The following is a 25411-nucleotide window of genomic DNA, read 5'->3' on the forward strand; positions in this document are numbered from 1 at the left end:
GCACAGGAACTACTTCCCGCCTTATAAAGAGATACAATGTTTCCTTATTTGGTGGTGTCTCTCCTTATTTGGTGAGTCACAGCGTCGCCTATCGATTGGCTGAAGATTATCCGCGTGGCACTGTGATTGGTCAACACGGCTAGCTCATTTGAATAAATACCAAAATGGTTGCGCTACCGTCAACGTCACAGCGGACAAGCAGAGGCACCAACATAACAAACATCAAACTTTTTTTATATTCCCCACTATGTCATAAAATCATGTTTTCCCATGTTTTAGTTTTTTTTCTTGCCAGAAAATCTCTTTGTATGCCACTGCTACCGGAAGTGGTTCAAACGAAACTGCCGTTTCCTGTTGCAATGCATTTAAATGCTGATACAATCTGTCTCTATGATGTATGTAGTTTTTGTTGTTTATTTTTCATTAAATATTTATTTTTTCATAAAATATTTTTATTTTTATTATCTAATATAAAAGTACACACCCACTTTTTTACATCTATAATTGCTTGTACTTACTATTTTAAAGGACCTGTATGCGGGTTGTATTTAATACACCTCCAACTTTTCCACTGTTGACTGACATTTAAACCAAGTACAGGTGCTACTAATACTATGTGGCTCTGTTCTATTCACTGTGTCCAATATAAATGTGACCTTGATCACAGCATGGACCATATGGTTATTTACATCACAGCATCAGCTTCTCTTTCAAAGACACAGACGTACTTCAGTGTGCGCCGCCTCATTTACAAGTTTTTGATGTTGCAACAAAACCCCACCCCACTTATCCAGGCAGGTTTAAACAAATGTCACACTTGTATTGTGGCATTTAAAAAAAAAAAAAAAAAAAAAAAAGTGCTTTCACACTTTCGTTTGCAAACGGCTAAGAGGTACTTTGCTCATTTGCATAAACTCTTATATGACAAATAGAGCCCACTGTAATGTGACCGCACTTGTCATGGATCTACTCCTGTTTGTCATAGTATGTATTTTTATGTGTATGAAAAGCTGTTCACTCGTGGTTTAGTGACATATATGTTGACTAGTGCTGTGGTCAAGTATTAATACCTGGAAGGCTGGAATATAAAGTAAGTTTTCACCTGATAATCAGAAATTATGCTTACTTTATTCCCAGTTTACAGAGAATATAGGCAATAAAGCAAGACACCATGACAAACCTCAAAAAACTCATCATTTAGCAGCTGTGAAATAGTCAATTTTAAGTGTAAACTGGATTATATAGAACATTTGACAACCTCTTAGGGTCATGGTAAAAACAAAAAGACTCAGAATACATACACCACCCCCTAGTGGTGAATGAGAGAAGTCAGTGCACACCTTTACCTTATTCAGTGACACAAATGAGATGATCTTTGAGCTGCCGTCGGCTGTTGTTGACACTGAAAATCAACTTGAAGAGATAACATTACATGACAACCAAATGCCATAAATAAATAAAACTCTCCACTTTGGAGAATTTTTTTTTTACAAATAATAATGAAGCTACAAGTAAATCAAATCTCCCTTTTAGGACATTTTGGTTAAAAATACACAACATGAAAATTACCACATTTAAAATTTGAATCATCAAACAAACCTGGGCTGAAAAGGGATCTTCACTGTGATTTATCCCTAGTTTTACTACTAGGAAGTTGATTTTCAAACCAAGCTGAAAAAAAATGCCGTAAACTGACAGTGTCAGTATTAATCACAGCACAACAGGTAAAAACACTGTGAACCTTTATTGACAGCAGCATGTATACTTTTGTGTATATCTGTGATTATTGTGAACATTTGCTGAAGCAGATTTAAAAAAAAAAAAAAGGCCTAGGTGTGAGTGCCTAGCATTCATAAAAACAAAACTTTACACTAAAAAACAACGTATAAAAAAAACAAGTTCATAAACAAAGGCCATTGCATTTGATTAGATAATGTAAAAAAAGAGGGAAACAGTTAAGATAATCCTTCATTTCATTTACCAGGCACTTACATGAGTACTTGTGACCAGCAGTCACTCTTTTTTTTTTTTGACCTCCTTTGTACTTTGTGTTAGCATATTCAGCTGGTTGACAGCTTGAACGCACACTGTGATGGACCATGAGAATGAACACACATACCATCAGAGAAAGTACCTTTCTATTATAAGCATAGTAAAAAAACAACAACACACACACACACAAAAAAAACAAACACAGGACCTTCATCATAAATAAACAGGCACCTGCAAGTCCTTCTACACAACATGATACAGATTAAGAGGAATATTCCTTTAAGTGAAGTTAGTGCATGGCTTCTACATTATGTACACATTTGCCTGGTGTGCGCGTCCACTTTGCAACATCGTACAAAAACAAGTGGACCGGTAGGGAGGGTAGGGGGGAAAGTGTGATTGGACCTCTGAAGATAGCGCTGCATCCCTGCAACTGAGACGACATGATGATAGTAATGTGGAATAACGGGCGTCCTTACCCACGGGTAATGACCGATAAGCACCTCAAAGTTAATACAAGAACAGAACACACTCATTACAAATGCACAAAGCCCATGCTTGTACAGTCTCATCCATTCATCATATTCCTTGGCTATTTACTAGATTTCTTTTGTTGTCCTGAAGTGTTGTTATAACATTGACGTGACGTGTCCTCACGTGACAGACCTTCATAGAAACACACTTTAAAAGTTCACCGTGGCGTGGAAGAGTTGAGCGGCGTCCACACACAGACGCACACTCAGGAGGAAGGTGGCGAGTCCGTGATGGACAGAGTAGATGGTGTCTCCTCCAGAATGAAGGTGGTGGACCCAGGAGCACAGCTGACTGGATTGTAAGTTCAAGCAGAGCAGCTGCAAAAGTCTCACTCAACTCAAGTGACAGAATATTTAGGAAACAAAGTCCACTGTAGTCGCATTATATCCCATACTTCCTCCTTCAGGGTTTTTTTAAAATTCATTCAAAGCAAATACTGAGGATTTAACAGAGCAGTGAGCTTAAATTTCAGGGTTTTTTCTTGCAACTTCCAACCAATTTATATTTAATCCGAGCAAATTACAATCCCCGCAACACGGTTGGAAATTTAGGTGAGTGTGTGTGCGTAAGAGGGTTAGAGAGGCACTAAGGTGTGTGAGGCTCCATGAATCAAAGTGTCTCTGGGACAGAGCGGCGACAGACGGACAGGGTGACGATTAAAACCACAGACAGGAACTGGAGGAGAGAGTCATCCAAGTCGAACGCAAATTCCTGTCACTGCTTACCACAAGCCATCACGCAAATGTGTTTCCCACTCATATAGCAAAAGAAGTCTTATACACACGCACGTTTTTGAAATGCATATATTAAGTGTTTGTTTCTTTTTTCCTCAACCCTCTTCCCTGAAATGTGAGACTTGTTGTTTGGCTCCAGGGAACGACATTGGTAAAAAAAAAAAGTTCCTCTCTGGAGACGGAGGGGGGTGTGTGACTGTTCTCTCAGACTTTGCTGTCAGAGGGCAGGTCTCCCAGGGCGTGGACGATGTCAGTGAAGGACGGGCGCTCTTTGAGGCTCAGCGCCCAGCAGCGCACCATCAGCTTGTAGATTTTGGAGGGACATCCGTCTGGAATGGGAAGCTTCAGCTTCCCCGTCTTCAGACCTAGAGCAGTGTAAGAGGAGCAGAGAAGGAGGTTAAACTGACAGTCTGCTTCTTTTTAAACCAACAAAATGAAGAATTTCCAAGATCATTTAGATAGTACATCAACGTACAATGAGGGATGGCACTATATCACTTTTTTGTGTCCAATACCAATATCAAAAATTTGAGTATCTACTGACATCAGGCTTTTAGCTAGGATTTTTTTAGAGGGTGTCCACCCCCTTGCCCTCCCTCTCTATGCGCAGTTTTATCCACACATCCATATATGACACATACATAATGATCTTTATGACGAGGATCGAGTACAGTCGTGATGAAATACAGGAGATCAGAGTAGATCTTAGTAAAACGTGTTGACAGATTCTCAAGAGCACACTTTTCATTGTTTTCACTCTGGTCTCAATCTAGAAGACGCTTTAGCGATGTAATTAAGGAATAACAGATGCATCAGCTGAGCTGATCTCTTTAGTTAACTGCTCAAAGAGAGAGAGAAGAGAGTGTCGCGGGGAGTTCATATTCCGCACTGCGCTGCGCTGCAGCCAAGTTTCGCTTTTGCGCAAAGAGACTTTCCAGCGTTTAATAGGTGATGTTCCACTGTGTACTCTCATCTTGTTGGAATCTTGTGGTGTTCCAAACTGATCTTGGACAGACTAAGCGGGTATAGACAGGCGCGTGCTGGCAAAAACTACGGCCAGCACGCGTCTGTCTATACCCGCGTGTCATCACAACAATGATGTTTGTTTCGGTGGTTACCGGGGGGAAAATAGGGCGTCTTGCTGGCCTGACTAACATCAATATCAGTCCAATATAGTCATTTTAGACATTTTCAACTATTGAAGCTGTTAACAACACATTTGTGTTGTAGCCACTTTAAGCTATGCTCAAAAACATTATTCTCCAACTGTGTTACAAATATCTCATCCTTACTAACAACAGGGTGAATGTCACCCACATCAAAGTCTACATCACTATGGTACTTTGGGTTCTGGGTCAGTACCATGGCACAAAAACGACTACAAAACTAGACAACTTTATGACACATTAAAAGTCACATTTAATGTGAAACTTCCTAATGGAATTGATATTTTAACGACCAGCACCCTCTTTCTTAAATTTATCTGACATTATACCACCTCATCTGCTTTTAATTGTGTGCTAAATCAAACCACGACATCATCGTACTGACCTTCCAGCACCTCATCATCGCTGAGTTTGGTATATGGCATTTCCCCGTGACTAAACACTTCCCACATCAATACTCCAAAAGCCCACACATCAGACTTGGTGGAGAAGTCGTCCTCAAACACAGACTCTGATGGGAGCCAGCGCAGTGGGATCCAGGCCTGTCTGTAGTGGTAGTACTCACTATGTTCATGTACACAAGAGAAATGGAAGTGAAGTGAAAATTCACATTTGTCAGGATGAACACTGAATTTTATATGAATTAATTAGTTGAATGTGCGTCTTTTTAATTTAACAAACCTGTTGTAGACGTCTTTGCTGAGGCTCAGCGATGACACCTTCACACGCCTGTTACTGTTGATCAGACAGTTTCGAGCGGCGAGGTCTTTGTGAACGAAGCGGTGATTGGACAGATGCTCCATCCCATGAGCCACCTGAGCACAGATGGAAACCTGAAATGGAAACAGAAAAAAAAAACACTCAACACAGGATCCGTCAAGGTCTGTCAAATGTGTCAAGTCACACTTTTTATTTATATCTGCCAAACAAGAAGAAACTACTGAAGTTTTCATTGGTTGCAGTCAGGCCTGAAGTGGAGAATCAAGAGAATTCCCAGAAATGAATGGATGGACGTCTTTAAATGATAAAAAGGTAAAAGGACTTCTGTAATCAGAAGACCATTTGCCTTAGTTTTTAGCATTTAAAGACTACTATGACCTGGATGACCAAGAACCTTCACAGGCAAATGAATGGAAGCTTACACGTGAGGGGAACGCACATACACATACACACGCACCCATCCAACACCACTAAATTGGGCTGGGAATAGATAATAGCAGGAGGCAACAAAAAGAGACCGGGGGGAGTTTTCATGAGCTACACAACCAGACGAGTCAAGGTCGAGAGAGACGATGATGAGGCTGCCATTATGATCGAATGTCATGTGGTCAACCCAAAATGTCAGGTCAAATATATATATATATATTTCTTTAGAGTACAATATCACAAATGTCAGAATTTCCCCCTCAATGACATAATATGAATGATATAAAAGAAAGTACAGAGACAAAGACCAGGACTACTGAGAGGACAGGTAGAGAGGATACATAATCTATCCAAAGAATATGATGTTATGATGATGATAGATAGATAGATAGATAGATAGATAGATAGATAGATAGATAGATAGATAGATAGATAGATAGATAGATAGATAGATAGATAGATAGATAGATAGATAGATAGATAGATAGATAGATAGATATGTACTATGGTTTATTGGGAGTGAGATATTATTTAACTTTTGCTTATAATCTGCCTCTGCCTAAATCCTTTTAAAATGTGTCCATAATAAATGCTACATGACAGTATGCTTCAATTCTTCTTGCATTTACAAAGAAAGTGAGCTGGTCTTGGGCCTGAAACTCCTGGGCTGAAAATTGTCTCCACTCTGGCTCTGGTTGCATCACTTCAACATTTTGAAAGAGTTCTCGTTGCCTGGCAACCTCACAGCGATGACAAAAGTCTCCAACATTGTCATAACTCCAACTAAACCCACCACTTCTCATTTCTCTCTTTCTCTCCACAGAACACATTATGTAATAATTAGTGAGCAGCCAGAAAAGCTGTTTCGCTTTGTTTCGCTGTCTCCTGGTCTTAGCGTCCTACTTAATATGCAGGTGTCATCGCACATATATTCGCATATAGATTTTCTAAAATGCCTGAATATTAATGATAAGCAGGTTACTGTGAGCAGTCAATCATGACACAGACAATCATTAACACTTACTTTGGTTTTGGTACTGATAGGCTGAGATTTGACCTTGTCATCTTTGTTTTTGGAAATTCTCAGGAACTGCTTCAGGTCTCCCTGGTGTGAAAAAAGCAAATTCTATTAGAAATGTACACATACATGAATGTATTAAGATGATAAAATGCATGTCTGCTCTACTGCTCTGGTCTTACTAACCAGATCATAGTACTCTAAGATGGTGTAGTGAGGCTCCGCCTCCCTGCACAGGCCCAGCAGACGGACGACGTTGGGGTGGCTGAGTTTGCCGAACATTTCAGCTTCGCGGCGGAAGTCGAGCTGCAGCTGCTCGTCTCTGGTCTGCAGGCTTTTCACCAGCACCACCGTTTCCTCCTGACCCTCTTCAATAGCCATTGCTTTGGAAAGCAACACCTCACCAAACTCCCCTTTACCTGAAGGTACATCCACACACACACACCACAGAGGAAATAACAGAGCAGATATGTCACAGCTGTTCTGTTGATTCATGTTCTGCTTGTGTATACATATATATATATATATATATATATATATATATATATATATATCAAAGCAGTGTTGATTAAACAAGTTTACCTAAAGTGGTGATTGTCTGCAGGTTTGCCCTCGGAAAGTGGAGCTTATCGTTGTTGACGTGGCTGTGCCGCTTCTCCGTTGTTGCCATGGTACCCATGTTGGTGAGTGCCACCTCTTCCTGGATCTCAGCAGTGGTGTGGCCATTTTGTTGAACAGCTCCTCCTGAAGAACATGACAAACACCCAACAGAGTCCATGTTTAGTGCACTGTGATATGTGTATGCACAAAAGACACATACTAAAGTCTATGTGATCGATTACTACACAGGTATATCGACTATAGAAAGTAAACTTAAAGTGGAATGCATTATTTTTGGTGATTTCTTTATATGTATATGTTATTGCTCTGCCTATGTTAGTGCTGCATGAACAAAACCCATAGATGCCTTTATTTGTACACTGCCTCATTCATCTGAAAACAGGCAAAAATGGGTTTCTGGGAAATTACCCCTGTAACTTTCAGTGAGTGCTTCTTTGTGTTTTCAATAATAATCCAACCTTTTTGGAGCTGTCTCACTTTACTAGTGCTAGAAATATGGTCACAGATTATGACTTATTGTTCAATGATATCAAGTTTATCTGAGCTTATGGCATTTTACATGTTAAGGCCAATACCCAAGATAAACACAAGGTGGCAGCAAATATCTGCTTCTACAGCCGCCCCATTAACAAGGATCTCCATCAAACATTCATACCATTGAGGCACTCCATCTCCGGCTCCTCTCCGTCCTGGCCTTTCTGCAGTCTTTTGGCGTTGCGTCTCTTCTTGCAGTAGAACATGAGACCCAGCACTACGATGATGTAGGCCACAGCTGCTCCCACCGACAGGCCGATGGTTTGGATCATCTTGTAAGGAGCCTTGTCCTCGTCCATACCATTGGAATTCACTGGTTTGTCTGCTGGACAGAGTTACAACAATTATGGTCGACTAAAATATGTTATCATTTATTGGTCTTTAATCAACACAACATGATGATGATGATGTAACCACATTTTGTTGTTTGAGCAAGAGCAGGCTTTTGAAAGGGAGAGCAGGAAAAGTGGATGTACAAATAATTAATGTGGTTTACTTTGTCAGATCCACCACTTATTTACTTATAGGTATAATCTAGAATTTACACTAATCTAGAATACTGTGCTGCTAATTGTCGCTACTTCACTCAGCAGACATGGAGCCACAGAGTACGAAGCATTATTAGATCTAACGTCTGCCCCATTTCCATCACCTTAGAGACAGCTGTGGCGTCAGAATCGCGGACGTGGTTATTAACCTGTCGAGATGAATGACAGGCAGAGGAGGAGTGGGAAGCTCGAATCAACGCCTTCATCCTACACTTACTATCATGGCGTATGACCCACGTGTGCACCTTTGTACCTGATAAAAGGAAGCCTGTGTGAACATTGTTGTTAAACTCACCCACTACATACAGCTGAGCCACGCGATCTTTGATGCTGCAGCTATTTCCGGCCACACAGGTGTATCTGCCCGTGTCGTCCGTCGTGACATCTCTGATCAACAAAGAGCCATTAGCCATCGTCTGGAACCTGAAGGATGGCAGATGTGTGGATGTCCAGAATGCATTGTTAAAACATGTTAACACTAGAATGACACAATCACATCCTGACTGCCCAAACTTGTTTCATTTTAATGAGTTTGTTCTAAAAATACCCATGGGTATAGAGAAGAACAAATGCAGCAGTGAAGTGCCAGAAATGATATTGGAAAGTGAAGATGAAAATTAAAGCAGGACAATGACATAAATTGACAGAAATAAAGAGGGAATGGCTTAATGATGGAAGGAAAAGTGGACATAGAGGAGAAAGGAGAGTGGATATGTGACAATGACAAAGAATATTGAACTTGATAAGGAGTGACACAAGCCTACAGAGTCTGAACTCCAAACATACAGCACAAAATGCTGATATTCTCAAATATGTTTTACTGTGATGAGAAAGCCAGATTTAATGAATGTGACGAGTCGAGATGAAACAATTAATCGATGATTAATCGATTACCAAATGAATCCTCAACTATTTTGATAATCGATTAATCGGTTTGAAGCTTTATTCATTATTAAAACAAGATTTCTGATTGTTTTAGATTCTTAAATGTGAATATTTGCGTAGGTTCTTTGCTCCACATAACAAAGAAATCATTAAAACTGAATATTTTTGGTTTGTGGACAAAACAAGACATGGAGAGCATCGTCATTTCCAGGTTTGACAAACACCGATCAACACTTTTTAACATTTTCAGACATTTTATGGACCAAACGATTAATGGAGACAATAATCATCAGATTAATCGATTACAAAAATAATCGTTAGTTGCAGCTCTAGTGACAAGTTGTACTAAATGACTCTTACACGCCTATGACGCTCTTTCATGAAGCCCTTGTAGTCAGGTGTGTAATGAGTAAAAGTAATTTCAATTCACTTTGGAAGCTGTGTTCACAAAGTGTAATCCCGATCCCCGGTGGCCGGTCTCATTTACCTCCTGTTCTTACTGATGTCCAGCGTCTTGTCTTTAACCATCCAGTGGATGTGAGGCTCTGGGTCACCTGTGGCCTGACAGTGCAGGATGGCTGTTTGACCTTGGTACACCGTTGTATTCTCTGGCTCCATTTTAAAGCGAATGTACACTATTCAAGCACAAGAAAACACATTAAACACATGGACTTATAATACACACTACATTAATACAACACAGAAGCAATCAGTGGGACATAACATCTCCTTTACAACCAGTGGTGACTGTGGTTAAGATCCTCTCAGTTACTCTACAACCCAAAAGCAATTCATTGCTGTGCTATAAAAAGAACCAAGAACTCAGTAAATGCTGCTGTGTTTGCCACTGGATGATAATGATCATTGACTTGTCTTCTCGGGAAAACCACTCTCAGTAGTGCCGAGACCACAAGTACATCTGATGTGGTGCCGATGACTAAACACGATCGCGTGACCCCTCTCTTTCAAAACCCCCTGCAATCACGATGATGAGCGAGTAGTTTACCGGCCACGATGAGGGACACCAAGGCTCTTATCTCCCCCTGGAGGCTGTTGGAAGCGATGCAGGTGTAGTTGCCAGCATCACTGCGGGTGACTTTGGTGAAGTGGAGCTGGCCGTTCCTCTGCTCTACGTGAGGAGGCAGCTCTCCTCCGTCTGCAGAGGGAGACAGAGACACACAGAGAAAGGGACAGTGTTGTGAGGGCAGGGTCTCTTACTCAAGTGGTTAAATGGACTCAATCATGGCCAATTGCAATTGAAGGCATGAAATGATCCATGAGTTCAGTGCAGATTCAGTGCAGGTTTCTACATATTCTTGTGAAAACATCATTAGTCATCGTTAGCATTGAGGGAATGAAGTGCACTGCTGCTTTTTGTAGGTGATATGTTTTCTTTTGGAGCAATCAATCCCGATTTTATTGAAGCAAGTGTGAGTAAAGGTGAAGTCGGGGGCACGCACGCCTACCTGCTTTGGTCCAGCGGATGGTGGGGCTCTCTCTGCCTTTAGCAGAACACTGGATGGTGATTGCATTATCCAGCTCCAGGCACTGAGACGGCTGGGGGGTCGGGGTGAACTTAAGTTTCTCTGTAACACAAGTTAAAACACCACACACACACACACACACACACATATTACACACACGGTAAACACAATGCGGTGGGGTGACTCATGTCAAAGCCTCTTTTGTGCAACTCTCGTTGCAGATGAAATGACACTAATCTAAGGTAAATCATGTTCAGACACATTCAGGCAAACGAGGCTATAGGCGCACATGTGCACACAGATCTGTCGAGTACAACGAGTGAAGCCTATCTGAAGCTGAGATCATATAAACAGGCTTTGGCCAGACAAAACAGCGACATGTCAGGCCATCTATCACAGTCATTCTGTGGCAGCAGATAGGAATTTATCACGCAGATAAAATGGGAGGCGAGAATAAAGCTGCCGCACACAAGCTGTATTTGACACCTTTATGAGAGTTCTGCAGGACGCCCACAGACATAACATGGCCATTCTCTGCTTATTTTTGGAAACACACACATCTTCTCTCAACACTCTATTACTCATTCTGAATGTGATTTCACTCATCAGATATTGTTATTATAAAATAATTTCATCAGTCTGGGGATGAGTTTGAAATGAGAAATATAATGTATTTATTCATCAACAAATAATAGCTTACCAAGAACAGTAACTCTAGCGTGTCCAGACAGTCGGCCGCCTACAGTCTTGGTTTCGCAGCCGTACATTTGTCCATCGTACACCTCGACATTGTTAATCCTGAGGCTGCCGTTCGGGAACAGCTTAAAACGAGAGTCCTGAGGAGGGAGAAGAAGAACACTTTAAATAAAGCCATCGTTATGGTTTTACTTAAAATAAAAACACTGATGAATTTAAACGTCCACTGTGAAAGAATTATTGACACCCTATGGTGAAACTGCAGGAGAAGGACTCCTCTCATCCCTCCCTTTCCCATGTGCATCAGGGAACTATGGTGACCTTCTCACTCTTTCACAACTCTCTCTGTCCTGTTTCCTCCTTATCCTTTGTTGGTTTATGTATTGGGTTTGTGTGTGTGAAGCCATTGTTTCTGTTTACATATTAAGTACATTGAACGTGGATCACAAGTAAATTTAGGCTGTTACTGAAACGTGAGGGTCCGTAAAGCAGGATGCCTGCCTGGGGTACATATAAGAGGCTTAATCCAAACATGATTTTTGGTTATTATATCTAATTTCTGCCAATAAACCCTGCTAAATGTAACATGCTGGCATGTTAAAACTCACCTCAGGTGTGATCATGATGTTGTTGCGGAGCCAGGTGACCTCAGGTTCAGGGTTGGCCTGAGCGTGACAATGAAGGAAACCTGGTTTACCTTCCTCTAAGTGGCTGTCCTGAGGCCTCATCACCCACACAGGGGCAGCTGTGGACAAACACACAAACACAGAATTAAATCACCTTCAATATTCAGTGTTTTTCTATTCAGAGTTCCTACACATTTTCCATTTAAAAAATTCCATACTTTTCCAGACTCAAATTTCCAGACTTCACAGAGGATTTTTCAGTCAATATTAAACATCTGAATAACAATTGTTAGATGCTTATTATGTATATAAATGGTTTTAGAATCCGTCACTCATTCTTCATGAAGCCAGCCCTCGGAAAACTTGCATCGACCCATGGTGCTGTCGTAGCCGACAATGGGTGGCCGGCTCAACGACACGTATGGAAAATAATAAATAAATGAGAAACGCACTCAGTAAAAGTAACCATGGTAACTAGACACCGTTCTACAGCCAGCTTGATTAGTTTCATATCATCTACAGGTAGGCTATGTTGCATTAGTAACATAACGCAACTAGTTTTCATTAATATATTAAAATTGAGAAAGTGAGATAATAGTCTGGAAACAACACAAACATTTTTCCATATTTTTTCCCCTTTTCCATACTTATCCAGACCTGGAAATACTCTAAATTCCATACATTTCCATACTTTTCTATGTTGCGTAGAAACCCCGTCTATTGAGAATAATGTGTACTTTTTGAGATGAAACTTATATTGAACAAAAACAACCCCACATTTAGCATTATGCAATCATATACTGTAGTTTAAAATGTGGATGTCATTTCCTGTTTCCCAGTTGAAGCTAACTAAGAAGTAAGCATATATTAAACAGCCAGTCAGTGGAAAATAAATTTTCACTTTACTTTAGGAGGTATTGGTCTTAATCACTTGTTTCAAGTCTTCTTCAGTAGAACATCATGTCGGTTAAAGAGACAAAATAGAGTGGACACCAGTATAACTGACAGCTAAGATGAGCTCAATACCTGGTTGCAAGTGATATCTGTAATTTTCCAGTCTCAAAATTGTGAATCGAGGCTTCAAAACAAGAATATCCTCAATATGTTCCACTTTTCTGGAGTGCCCCAGCAGAATAGATATGCATACTCACTGGCCACAGTGAACGTGACCTCCTGTGTTCTGCGCCCTGCCTTATTCTCAGCCACACAGGTGTAGATGCCTGAATCCCCCTCCTCTGTAGGACTGAAGACCAGATCCAGGCCGTCTTGGAAGACTCTGCCCTCTGTGGGCACTCGCTGACCTCCTCTCTCCCACCACACCTTGGGGTCAGGCCTGCCGCGCGGAGGGCGACAGCTCACCCTCTGTAGGGTGTCTGCTGTGAACACCCTTGACATCTTAGGCACCATGTCGTCTAACTCTGTAACAGAGAGAAAAGAGAGCAGCAGGGTTTTTGGTGTGAAGTTGCAATATGAAACGTGAGAGTGATTTCAATGTGTACATAACCACAGATAATCATCTCGTCTGTTAACAGATTTGAAGATCAGATTACAGTTATTATTAGAAAAAAGTGCACAGGAGGTGAACTGGAAATATCAGGTTGTTCTTCGTATGGAAATTAACTCGGGTCTTTGTGGAGAGAGACAAATCAAATCTGGCAGCCTTTAATACAGAAAGTGGAACATGATCTCTGGTCCAAATAATTAGAGAATCTCCCACTACACTGTGGTTTATTAATGTTTGTGAATTGGCCAACACTGGTCTGAAAGCAGGTCAGTGGCCGCGACCTTCATTGAGTCTCAGCTCTAAATCCACTGAAAAAGAAAAGAGGAAAAAGCACAATTCTAAAGCAGAAATCGAGCTGGATGAATTTCAGGGTAGGGGGGCAGTGCAATTCTGTAGTGACACAATCTGCTACAATGCCTGCAGGGATTACCATCAGATTAAGTGAATTAAAGTATTTAAATGGAGCTGCAGTTCACTGGGTTAAAACTGCAGATACAGTTGTACCTCATTAATCCAAAACCCTTTGGGGGGAAAATGGGCTGTTTGAGAGGAATAAAGTGTATGGGACACTGAAACGCGTAGAAATTCCAGCCCTAAGCTTTTCCAAAATATTTGACTTGCATGCACTTGCACTTCAAAATGCTGGCTGATTAGTAAGATGAGAAGATACTACAACTTGTTCTTGCTTTAAGCTCAAGAGGCGATTTAAATGCTGTATTAGGGATTTGAGAAGGAAAAGACAATTGTGTGTCCAGTACTGAAAAGGCTCTGATTTACAGTATCCTGTTACGAGTGTGTTACACTGCAGTTATCATAAGATGGAATCTAAGCAGAACACATTTTGTATTTGTTTTACCTCCGATGCTTTGTTTCCAGTTAAGGGGGATTTCATTTTATATTTATTATTTCTCACAATGTCAACTAATGTTGCACTTAGGGAACTTAAAGGTTCTTAAGCAACAACTTAAATACTCTGCTTGTTTGCTCGTCTTAGTCATAATGGGATTTTATCAAATTGCTGGTTGTTCTGTAAGGTGAAGAAAGCTTTGCAAACAGCTGGACTCTTGGAGGATGTGGTACGGAGAAGATGCAGGAAAATGCTGCTCCAGCGATAAGGCTCTAAGTGACAGCCAGATGAAGAAGGGAGGGGGTAAATACGTAACCCAATTGTGTGTGTGTGTTTGTTTGTGTGTCTGTACCAGCTATGAGGAGTGTGGCCTCCAAAGTAACTTGGGATCCTTTGAGGCCACGGCCGACACATTTGTAGGTCCCTGTGTTCCTGGGCTTCACTTGAGTGATCACCAGTGTGCCGTCAGGGCGCAGAATCACACTGTTGTGAGAAAAAAGATCAGAATGTTTATTTATGTGCATATTCTGAACCACCAGCCAACAAACAATTTGCCAAATGTTACATACTTTTAATGAGCGAAAAAAGTATTACATGCACGATTTGTTCCTGCCAGTTAAACCCATGATCCTAATGTCCAATGTTAAGCCCAATGCGTTTGGCTTCAGTATTTTGGTTTAATGGAGCACCAGATGAAGATGCTCTGTTAAACAACATAAGCATTATTTCTGAACAGCCCTGATCCACTAAACTTAAGCCATCTTCTGCTCCAAATAGGGTGAAGTAATGAAAAACGAACACAGCAATCTGTCCTAGATAGTTTATGTTAATGTTTTAATAAAGCCCGTCCTGATTGGCTGACCTCTGGCAGGCTGAAGGGAGTATCGGGAAGAGATGTAATTAAAAGGCTGACCTTCAGCGAGCTTCATGGATGAGGGATAGAGTGTTCAAATCACATACAACACAGAAATTTGCTTCATAGACCGGACAAAGGAACAGATATCGTTGCTATATGATAAAGTCATTAAAATGCTTGTGGGGAAAGTGAATAAGTATAGCAGATGAAAACGTTAAAAGCACTGCTGAATACATTAGGAGTCTGTGATATTTCCGTCACGAGTTTCCAAAAGCAGGACTAATAGCTCTGCAGTGGATTCTCCAAGGAGGGGTGATGTTTCTGTGTCTTCTCTTTTCAATAACAGGAAGGAAAAGATCTTTTGTGTTTTCACATGAAATGTGGAATGTTGCTTTACCAATGAAATAATCTCTAATAACAAGAGGATGTAATCAACAAAGTGTTTGTTTTAGGAGGAAATCTGCTCTATAACAACAGGAAAGATTTACAAAGAAGAATTTTCAAATTTTTGCCTTCCTATTTGCTTTGAGCCACAGGGCAGAGATTTTCTCTGGAGTGGAAATATTCACAGAGGGGGGTCTAAACAGTGCAGGTGCATAACAGATGATATCTTGCATTCCTCTTCCTTCATAATCAACCACAATCACACTAACACACGTAACACGAGGGCGCTTGAAATACCTAAACCGCAAATATGGGCCAGGTTTTTCAAGAAACAGCCTGTGTGGTGTGTGTTCTTATTTCCATTCTAGGATGAGAGTGAAATCCTGCTGCTGAGTCATCAGTGTCAAGGTGAACAAACCTGTCTCAGACAGGCCTCATACACAACTGTCTATTGATAATGGAATCCCTCAGCCACCCCCCCTTCACTGAACACTGGAATGACTTCACAATCTGAAAAGTAGGCCCTTGCGCTCCATGTGGATTGTGACTAGGTATCAGCACAAGGGGTTTACTTGGCACATTGTATAGAAACTGGTTATTATTTAGCTCTCATGTGTTTATAGGGGGGCATGCTGGTAAGCTGATTGTAGCCAGAGGGGTTTTTCTTGCCCTGTGGATGAATGCTGGAGAGCGCTAAAGTCTCCTCGGAGGGAAAAAGCTGTGCGCTGATGATGACCGCAGAGAAACTTTACAATGTTCTGTTGCAGTAATGACATTCCTTAATGTGCAATTCATCTTAAGCCCCAAAACAGCACACGGAGAAATGCGAGTAAGGCCCAATGTAAGGGTTCCACCTCATTGGGTACAGGATAATATCTGAAACTGAAGCTTTTATAAAGAGAAGTTAGGAGAGGAAAAGGAAAAAGGGCAGGATTTGGAAGGTGTCAGTGTGACTGAAAATGATTAGAGGAGGATGATTTAGCTAAAACATTTAGCTTAACATACCGAGATTTGTTCGCGAGCAGCTCGCTTTCATGGTACCACTCCAAAGCAGGTGCTGGCACGGCGGTGAACTGGCAGTGGAACATGGCCTCCTCGTTTCGCAACACAACTTGGTCCTCAGGGGTGACCACTGCACGAGGAAAACTCTCATCTGTTTGAGAAAAGACGTGCATGATTAAATCTGCAGGCATCGGATCATCGAGTTACATATGCATGAATTCTCTTGGCTTTATTAAATCCTGTTAACAGCAACGTAAGGCTGGTGTGCAGGCAGCCTTCAGGTGGCGGTGTGTGTCAACACTTCGGGGGCAGGGTGGGGGGGGGGGACTTAATGAGGTCAGTGACCAGACCTGGCTGTGCATCTCAACCGTTATCTCTTTCCCCATTTACCTCCTGTGATGTAGAATCACACAGAGGAGGATCATCTCACTCCTCTGTGATGATGTTAGGTCATGCTACTTCAATACATGCTCACAGCAGAGCATTTTTAACATTTTTAATAAATATTATATACATTGTTAATGTGGTAAACGACTAATGGAATATGTACATAGGTGTATAGAGGCCCATTTCCAGTGTTCTAATGGTACATTGTGTTTGCTTATCACATTAAAAGGCTATTGGATGATTAGAAAACCCTTGAAAACCCTTGTGCAATTATGTTAGCACAGCTAAAAAACAGTTTTGCTGGTTCTTTGACGAAAGCAAAAATTATTTTTTCCGTATTTTCCCCACTATAAGGCGCACTTAAAAGCCTTTAATTTTTTATCAAAAACCGACAGTGCGCCTTATAATCCGGAGCGCCTTATATATGGATCAATTGGTAAATGTTGACTTTATCGGTTTTGTTGACATTCCCTTTAGCACAGCTTCATCTAGTGGATGCATAACGCAACCCCAGTCAAAGGTTTGACTGCAATATCTTCTATTCTATGCGCCTTATAATCCGGTGCGCCCTATATATGAAAACAGTTCTAAAATAGGACATTCATTGAAGGTGCGCCTTATAATCCGGTGTGCCTTATAGTGCGGAAAATACGGTAATATAAATCATTATGTTTAATCTTCTCTATATTTTCTATTCATTTTGCAAATATTTTGATGAAGAAAAGTGAGTTTTAATGGAAAACACAAAAAAATTGTATAGATGACCCCAAACTTTTGAACAGTAGTGTACTCCTGATCCAGGTTTATGGAGTATTCAAAATCTCCGGCTAATCAAAGTATGGTGCCAGTGGCAGTATTAGAACATGGGGACTGGTTGGAGTAAGACGGGACAGAGAGCACACAGTCTGAGAACACCTGGCCCACCCAGTCAGTTGAAAGATCTTAACTTAAAAAGCTGTGACCATGCATTGAAAACCTGTCTAAATCTGTCAGCCTTTCCTTTAGGTCAAGCGCTATTGAGTGGAGGGCGGCAACATGGTAACTGGAAACTCAACAATTACCCATTCTTCCTCCACCCAGGTGCTAACATAGCATGTCTGTGTGTGTGTGTGTGTGTGTGTGTGTTGCAGGTGGCTAATTAGAGCAAAATATGGCATCAGATTTCTTTCACAGATGTGCTGCTGTATGTCCTGCAAGAGCTGAGGGGCCAATACCCAGGGGCACGCCAACACAAACACATATGCTACGTAAACGATAGACAGTCATGTCGACAAATAAGTCTCCCCTTCACATCGTCTGTGAACGCTTTACAGTTAGAGAGGCAAATATGTAGTCACTGAGCTGATGTTGCCGTGTGCTCTCGAGGTGTTTATGATGTTGTTTCTGTCTGTGTGGGTGGAAGAGGACGACGATGCTAACACACTCTCCGGCAATCACATTAAGAACTCAATCACTTTGTCTTCCTGCTCACTCCCTTCATCTCTCTCAACACTAATGGTCTCTACACACCCACTCCTGCGCACCACACTTCCCGGCAGGTGTGGAAATATGTGGAAACTGAAAGCTCTCAGAATATCATCATTGTCTCATCAATATTTACTTTTCTTTCTAATGTCCTCCTGACGAACACACACACACATGCATACACACAAACCTATGATGTTAAGAGTGTAATTGCTATTGCTGCAGACGTGGCCCGCTGCATTCTTGGCACAGCAATAGTACAGGCCGTTGTCTTCTGGACTGGCGCTTTTGAAGGTGAGCGTCCTCTCCTTGTTGTTGATCTGATGGCTCTTCTCGGTCAACTTCACCCCGTCCTTGAACCACTGGCAAGTCGGCCTGAGAGGGAGAAAGGGATTAAAAGAGGATACAGTGTGAGAGAGATTTAAAGGGGACATAGCATACCCTATTTCTCCAAGTTAAACTAGTTCCCTGGTGTCCTAATGAACATGTCTGACATGCTTTGGTCAAAGTACCATAAGGATGAAGCACCACAGCAGTTCAATCACCCTGCCAAAACAGCCCTGTTCAGTAAGCTTTGTTTAGTAGTATCTCTTTAGGTCAACCTTGAAAAAAATAAAACTAAACTCAAGGGACAGGAAATGACATCAGCCACAGAGGCTACTAATAGCTAACAGCAGTTAGCATTTGGAAAAGTGATCATTTGCAGGCTCTAGTAGGCACATTGCCGTCATATATAACATGTATCCACTGTGTGCTGCACTGTGGTGCCAAGAATAGAACTACTTTTTGCAGACTTCTGGTTTTCAGATACTGCCCTCGCCAGCACTCTTGCAATGTTTTACTGACAAAGAGGAGCTCTGTGAGACAACAATTCCGGGAATTTAGTGCATTGTGACATCCCAGTGAGCGCGGAAGTCAACATCGCGTGTTTCATCTCCTGTACTTAGACTGAGGAGGACAAAAACATGGGTGAGTCATCTTTTTTCACACTTCGCCGACCGATAGGGCCTCCAGAGTGCCTAATATAAGGATTTAAAAGATTAAATAGTTGATTTTGCATAATATGTACCCTTTAAAAAAGACAAAGAGACAGGGTGAACAATGAAGCATTAAAATATCAGATGCTAAAGGAGACAGGTAAAGATGAACTCAAGGGCATGAGAGAGGCCAACAAAGACAATAGAAAAGTTGTGAACTTCACAGAAACTCACCGCGGGTGGCCATCAATATGACAACGCAACGTCACCGGTGCAGAGCTCTCGACCTCTCCCTCTGAGGTGTGCTCCTTCAAAGTAACACCGCCACTTTCCAACCCTGCAGGGAAAGAAAAACAGACAAGCCTGTCAACAGGAGGAGGGGACGCAGCATAAGAGGACAAGAAGAAGAGTCGAGGAGGACATGAGAGAAGATTGAATTAAGTGGTTGTCCCATCATCTGTCCTCGTGTGACACATTACAACGATAATGGGTGTGACAGAACTGTGATTCAAGAACAGAGACAGAGCAGTGGACGCACCATAACACTGGGTCAGCTTACATCAGCATTCCACTGTGTTGCACTTAAGAGGGAGAGCTGGGCCTTTACGGTGCTTTTTAATGGATATTCAAAGGACAGCTCATTGAGTTACTCAGTTGAAACGGCTTCTCTGCTGCCAGAGCAGCCCATAAACACAGGAAGAAAGGAAATGGCAGAGAGTTAATATGATCCACTTTTAGCCGCCATCATAGTCTACAAATCTTTGAAAATTGGTGAGGTGCATCTTTTAAAACCTATTAGTGGTGTGGACATTGTCACATTACTTTTGTTGAGTGTCATCACTCACATAAGTAACGTGAAACTCAATCCATGTCGCCTAAATGACGAATGAACAAGCGACCAAATCGGGAAAACAGATGGAGACATTCGTCCCCTGAACGCATCACGATGCAGTTGAAAAATAAGGGTTTTATCCAGTACATCAAATACATGTCAAGAAATGTCAAATCATTCATTTTAGATATTAACAGACAAGTATATACGAATCATGATGAACGGAGGCTTATTATCCCATGTTTTTTAATAAAAGGGATGATGATGTTTTTTATAAGATGAGCATAATGTCAGTCTCCACCATAAAAATGCAACATTTGATCTGATGTGGGCAGCATTTAACTCCTGACAGAGTCACTGCCTGCTGCACACTTTGGTCAAGAAACAAACATTATTTAGAGTGATCAAGGTTGTCTTCAGTCTCAGTATAGCCTCAGAATACCTTGCTGGAACTTCCCTGATGTGTTGACTGTCAACAAACTTAGTGTTTACACAGAATGAGAACATGGGCTAATTGTTACTTAGGTGATGATATACAAGCTGTGGCTGCATTGCAGTTACAGTTACTACACCATGTGAGGTTCATGGGTGCACACATGCCTTTTCTATAAAAGCATGTTTGTTTGCGTTCCTATAGTGTGTACATTAGTATATGGGGACTTTGTTTATACACACAGCATCTATACATTAAAAATGCATGTGTCATTCCCTCGTGCTGAGCTCCATACCTATGCCCTGTGGCTAAATGCTGCTCCGGCATCTTTCGTGTATGAAATATGCATGGCATGAGAATCCACCAAACACAGTGAAGCAGAAGCGAGGGGGGGGCAGCACTTATATGAGGTCAGAGGGGGCGCTAGAAGACAACCTTTTACAATGAATTATAAAAGAAACGCACAGCAATTTCCTGCACAATAGTGGAGCATGGGGAGAAAATAACGGCTCCACAGTAACTTCCCCCTCGCTTTTAGGCCCCATCTGAGCCAGGCACTGCTCATTTACTTCATCCCACCGCAGATGCCCCAACAACTGCAGTGTGTGCTACAATGTGTGCTCTCATGTGCCTGTGTTACAGACAAGTGTTTGTGTATACAGTTGATGATGCTCTGCCCTTTAGCATGAGTGCAAATGTATTCAAATGTCTTTGATGGTTTGGGGCTGGAGACTAATCGTTTGTGTCTCACTCAAGGCCGTTACGGTAACTTAGCGAGGAAGGAAAAAGAGGAGGAGGAGGTAGTGATGAAGGCCATCCAAGCTATGGAGACCTGGGGCCAAACACTCCGACAGACGTGCTATTAGAGCCCTGGGAGTATTAGGGGCTAACAAAACCAGAAGGGAAAACATTGAGTCACCGAGGAGGAGGAGAAGTGGGTGAGAAAAAAGCGTGATAAAACAAGATGTATCATCTTCACTACAACTGGAGTCATTTACAAATGACATTATAGAATTTGTTTAAACCTGTCTGGAGTAACAGGTGGGCGTTCCTCGTTCCAGGAAGTGCCAAACTGTCAACCTCAAAAGCTAAGGCTGATTATGTTAGAAGATAGATTACGCTTACAAGCTTTTTCTGCTGTATATGGCCAAGTGAAAAAAACACAACAAACAAGAAGTGTCTTTTCCAAGGGGGAAAAAGTAGCACAAGTTTTAAAATCGAAAAAAGTCATCACCGGACAGTGCTTGACGAAGACTGACTTCTACATGTTTGCAGACATGAGACAACAATGAGTACTTGTCAACACAACCTGCCTTGTGACTTTTTTGAGAAAAAAAAATCCTTCTCACCCATTTTGTCCTCCAGCAGTTTAAACCCTATTCCTAATTATTATTTAATTTCCAATTTGACCTGGATTTTCTGACGGTCACACATTCCAGCCCTTTACTCGACTCACTCGCACTGTTCACAGTTCAGGTTTCTCCAGCTGTCCCCTTGACAAACAGAAGGCGCTCTTTCACAACCTATTAGTGGCAAATACTTCCCCGTAATCCCTCTCAGAATGCATGACTAAGTGTTGGAGCAGTCCTGGCAGCGAACGCCATAATTAGAGGTGTATAATTATTATGCTGGAGACTGAACAGGAAGTGCGATCAACGCAGGGATGATAACAGATGAATTGTGAGTATATTGTCGAGGCAGATGCTTGGACCGTTCATCCATTGCTGTGCCAAAAAGCGGCTCTGAGTGTGTGCATGTGTGCGTCTCTTTCACTCAATGAGCTGATTTGTCACCATGGAGAAGGGTTTCTCCAACAAAGCAGCAGGGTGGATTGTGTTATCCAGGAGAGGGGTGGGGATATGATTTGACTGACAGCACCCTATGTGCATGGAAATGACCAAAACATGTGGTAGAGTGGTTTCATATTTCATAACTTTTTTGGGGAGAAAAAACCGGCCTAAGCTCAGTCCTGGGAAAAGCGTGACAAATTCAGCTCTGTACCCAGACAACGCGTCAGATTTTATCAGCTGTGGACGTCAGAGTTCGGGGCAGGCCAGGCTGCAAACTGCGGTGATTCAGAGCGATGTTGCTGCTCTAACAAGACACAAAAAAGGGAGGAATAACGGAGGAAGAGAAAGAGGAAAGTCACTCTGTGGGGGGGGGAACTGACGGATGGAGCCTGGGTCATTAGACATGAGGAACTGGATTTTTTTAAGCTCACAGACGACAGACAAAACAGCGAGCTGGGAGCATGGGAGAGTGAAGAAAAAGTAGAGCTGTGGTAGCCATTAGTAAGGATGCTCGAAAATGCATCTGCTGAACAAATGTAGGTTAAGGACACAAGCTATGTGATTAAACAACGATGGCAGGCATGTGCACGTAGCTCTGCGATTCACTAGACAGATTAAATACGGAGGAGAATCTGCCTGACTGTGTTTCTAGTTTCTATTGCACAATTCCTATGTGTTGTCTACATCTTGTGAGTGGTTAGTGCTGGACGCAGCCTCACCGTGGATGCACAATGGGATGAAGTGGAGCTAAAAACCTCTATAGGACAAACAAAGGGAAGATAATTGCACTGAATAACTCTCAACTGGCACGATTTGACCACCCACCATTGTGAGCGAGACAAATTAACCGTCTCTCTGGCAGGAGTGGGAGGAGAACAGCCTAATCTGGTACAGTCCATGTACAGAATATACGGAATATCTCCAATCAACCCACCCACCCAACACTACCCCCACTTACAGCACTCGTTTACTACGATGCACGCAAACTAGCATACACATGAGCGAACACACACAGGATTAACGCCAGAGGCGGGCGTCTGTGCTATAAAGCTGCATGCGACTTTATCGCCTGTTAAATGTATGTTGGGGAAACACGAGAACATCTGTCATAACAGTCTGATCCACCTAAAGTGATCCAGAGATGAACAGCTGACTGGCACAATATTATAGACAGACACATTTGTTGATGTACACAGTAGTATAGTATGTATGTAGTGCATGAAATGTGATTAGGGAGGATTTCTAAGATAAGCAACTTAACCCTGCGTATTTGATCCTAAAATACATGTGTGTTGTGTACTGTAAATTTATTCTCAAAAAAATGATATAAATTCTTCTGTAAGTGATTTATTATCAGGAGTCATGTTTAATGAATCCATGCGAAATGTTGTGTGTGTGTGTGTGATGTTTGGTGAATTAAAAACACGTGCATTTATCTGCCTCTCAGAAATGTGAGTGAGCTGTGTGCACAGTCCACTGATGTACTGCTTCACTCGGCACCATCGCCTGTGCTCGCTGTGGAACTCACACTTTTATAACAAATGACCTTATAGGATCCATTATTTTGGCTTGTAAGAATTATGCTGGACAAAAGTAGCTCTTTAAAAAGCTATGTGGTGGAAACGCCAGTATTTTTTCAAATTTAAAATAGCCAGTGTCAGTTTTATTCCAATATTATGCTGTGTCTAGAAATAATGCCCTTGACAGTGGTTAGTTGACCAAAGCAGTCAAGTTGTGAGCCAAAAAAACAAAAAGGAGCAGGACTGAAGATAATCATCTATGGTTTCCTGAACACAAGCTCTATCTTTAAAGGTACACGATAATTTGCAAATATAAAAATGATTATTGAAGCATGAACACAGTGTTTTTAAATGGTGTGTGATGCATTTAAGCTTGTAATAGGGTTTGTGATTCAAATTAAATGTAGAAAATGTTAAAGTATATTTTAAAAAATTTCATTATGTATGGGAGAGTAACATTTACCCCTCTTACATAAACAAGCACTAAAAACATTTCCATAATTCAATTATTTAATAATAAGAAAAAAAAGAGCCCTTTTCCTCAAACAAAAACGAGATGAATGAAAGTACAGGGGAATGGTAATGACCTGGCAGATAAAACTGTTTATTCTAGCTCTTAAGAACTGGCGTTTCATGTCTGACTTGTTTGAATATTAATCTGTGGGAGTATGTCAGTTGGACTTTATTGACACACTAGATCATGTCTAATTGCGACACAATAAAATCAGTTCCCTTCAGATCAGACGAGGTTTGGAAATCTGATCTTCAGAGCTCAACATCACGGACCACAAATATCCACTGGTGAAGACACATCATAGAGCAAGGGTTAAACCTCTGCTTTCATTCCTGCGCCTGACTGTCCCCCTCAGTCCATATCTCAGTTTGCTACAAGGAGGTCTGTACACTCATCTGTTCTTGTAATCAGCCTTTGAACTAATGACGGCAGTGCAGAGACAAAACCTCCCACCTCCCGGCCGAATGTGGCTACGGAGGACAACATATTCCAGATGGAGCCATTTTTCCCCCCACCACAAAGGCTTTTCGGTAACAACTGGTACCTGAGGGACTTCCACAACACACAAACAAGGTTGTTTTTTTAAACTAAAATGGCTGTCCAGTATACAGATCCGTGCCTCTCTCCTCTGAAACTTAAGAGGATAAGTGAGCTTTGGACTTGGGGGTAAACACAAATGTAAGATACCAGTGTGCCACACTTTAATTGGGGGGGGGGGGGGGGGGGGGGACTTTGCAAAGGTGTGAGAAAAACATGATGTGGAAAAGCTGTTAGAAGGAGGGCAGAGTTAATCCAAACCTGAATAATTATATAGCTGCAAGGTAAACTACTCTCTTCAGTAATTTGCAGACAAAAGCCTTTTGATGGTATATGGGAAAAGAGTGTTACACAATGTCGAAAAAAAAAAAGAAAGATAC

The 25411-nt window shown here is 41.6% G+C and overlaps 1 protein-coding gene across 1 annotated transcript in view; it reads right to left on the reverse strand.

Annotated features, from left to right (window-relative positions):
- Positions 1 to 3464: 3464 nt before the first annotated feature.
- ptk7b (protein tyrosine kinase 7b) overlaps positions 3465 to 25411 on the reverse strand; it is a gene marked incomplete at both ends in the record, with an annotated part of 66492 nt that continues 44545 nt past the window's right edge. The window contains 18 exons of the mRNA XM_083897936.1: positions 3465 to 3625; positions 4812 to 4990; positions 5108 to 5259; positions 6597 to 6677; positions 6777 to 7009; positions 7173 to 7334; positions 7867 to 8067; positions 8589 to 8716; positions 9666 to 9813; positions 10185 to 10334; positions 10645 to 10764; positions 11363 to 11498; positions 11967 to 12103; positions 13136 to 13402; positions 14688 to 14818; positions 16581 to 16728; positions 18619 to 18803; positions 19640 to 19742. Of these exons, the coding sequence (XP_083754062.1) occupies positions 3465 to 3625; positions 4812 to 4990; positions 5108 to 5259; positions 6597 to 6677; positions 6777 to 7009; positions 7173 to 7334; positions 7867 to 8067; positions 8589 to 8716; positions 9666 to 9813; positions 10185 to 10334; positions 10645 to 10764; positions 11363 to 11498; positions 11967 to 12103; positions 13136 to 13402; positions 14688 to 14818; positions 16581 to 16728; positions 18619 to 18803; positions 19640 to 19742 (2822 nt within the window). The remainder of the gene's footprint in view (positions 3626 to 4811; positions 4991 to 5107; positions 5260 to 6596; positions 6678 to 6776; positions 7010 to 7172; positions 7335 to 7866; positions 8068 to 8588; positions 8717 to 9665; positions 9814 to 10184; positions 10335 to 10644; positions 10765 to 11362; positions 11499 to 11966; positions 12104 to 13135; positions 13403 to 14687; positions 14819 to 16580; positions 16729 to 18618; positions 18804 to 19639; positions 19743 to 25411) is intronic.

The sequence above is a fragment of the Microchirus variegatus genome (assembly GCF_963457635.1).
Source record: "Microchirus variegatus genome assembly, chromosome: 11".
Taxonomy (NCBI): domain Eukaryota; kingdom Metazoa; phylum Chordata; class Actinopteri; order Pleuronectiformes; family Soleidae; genus Microchirus; species Microchirus variegatus.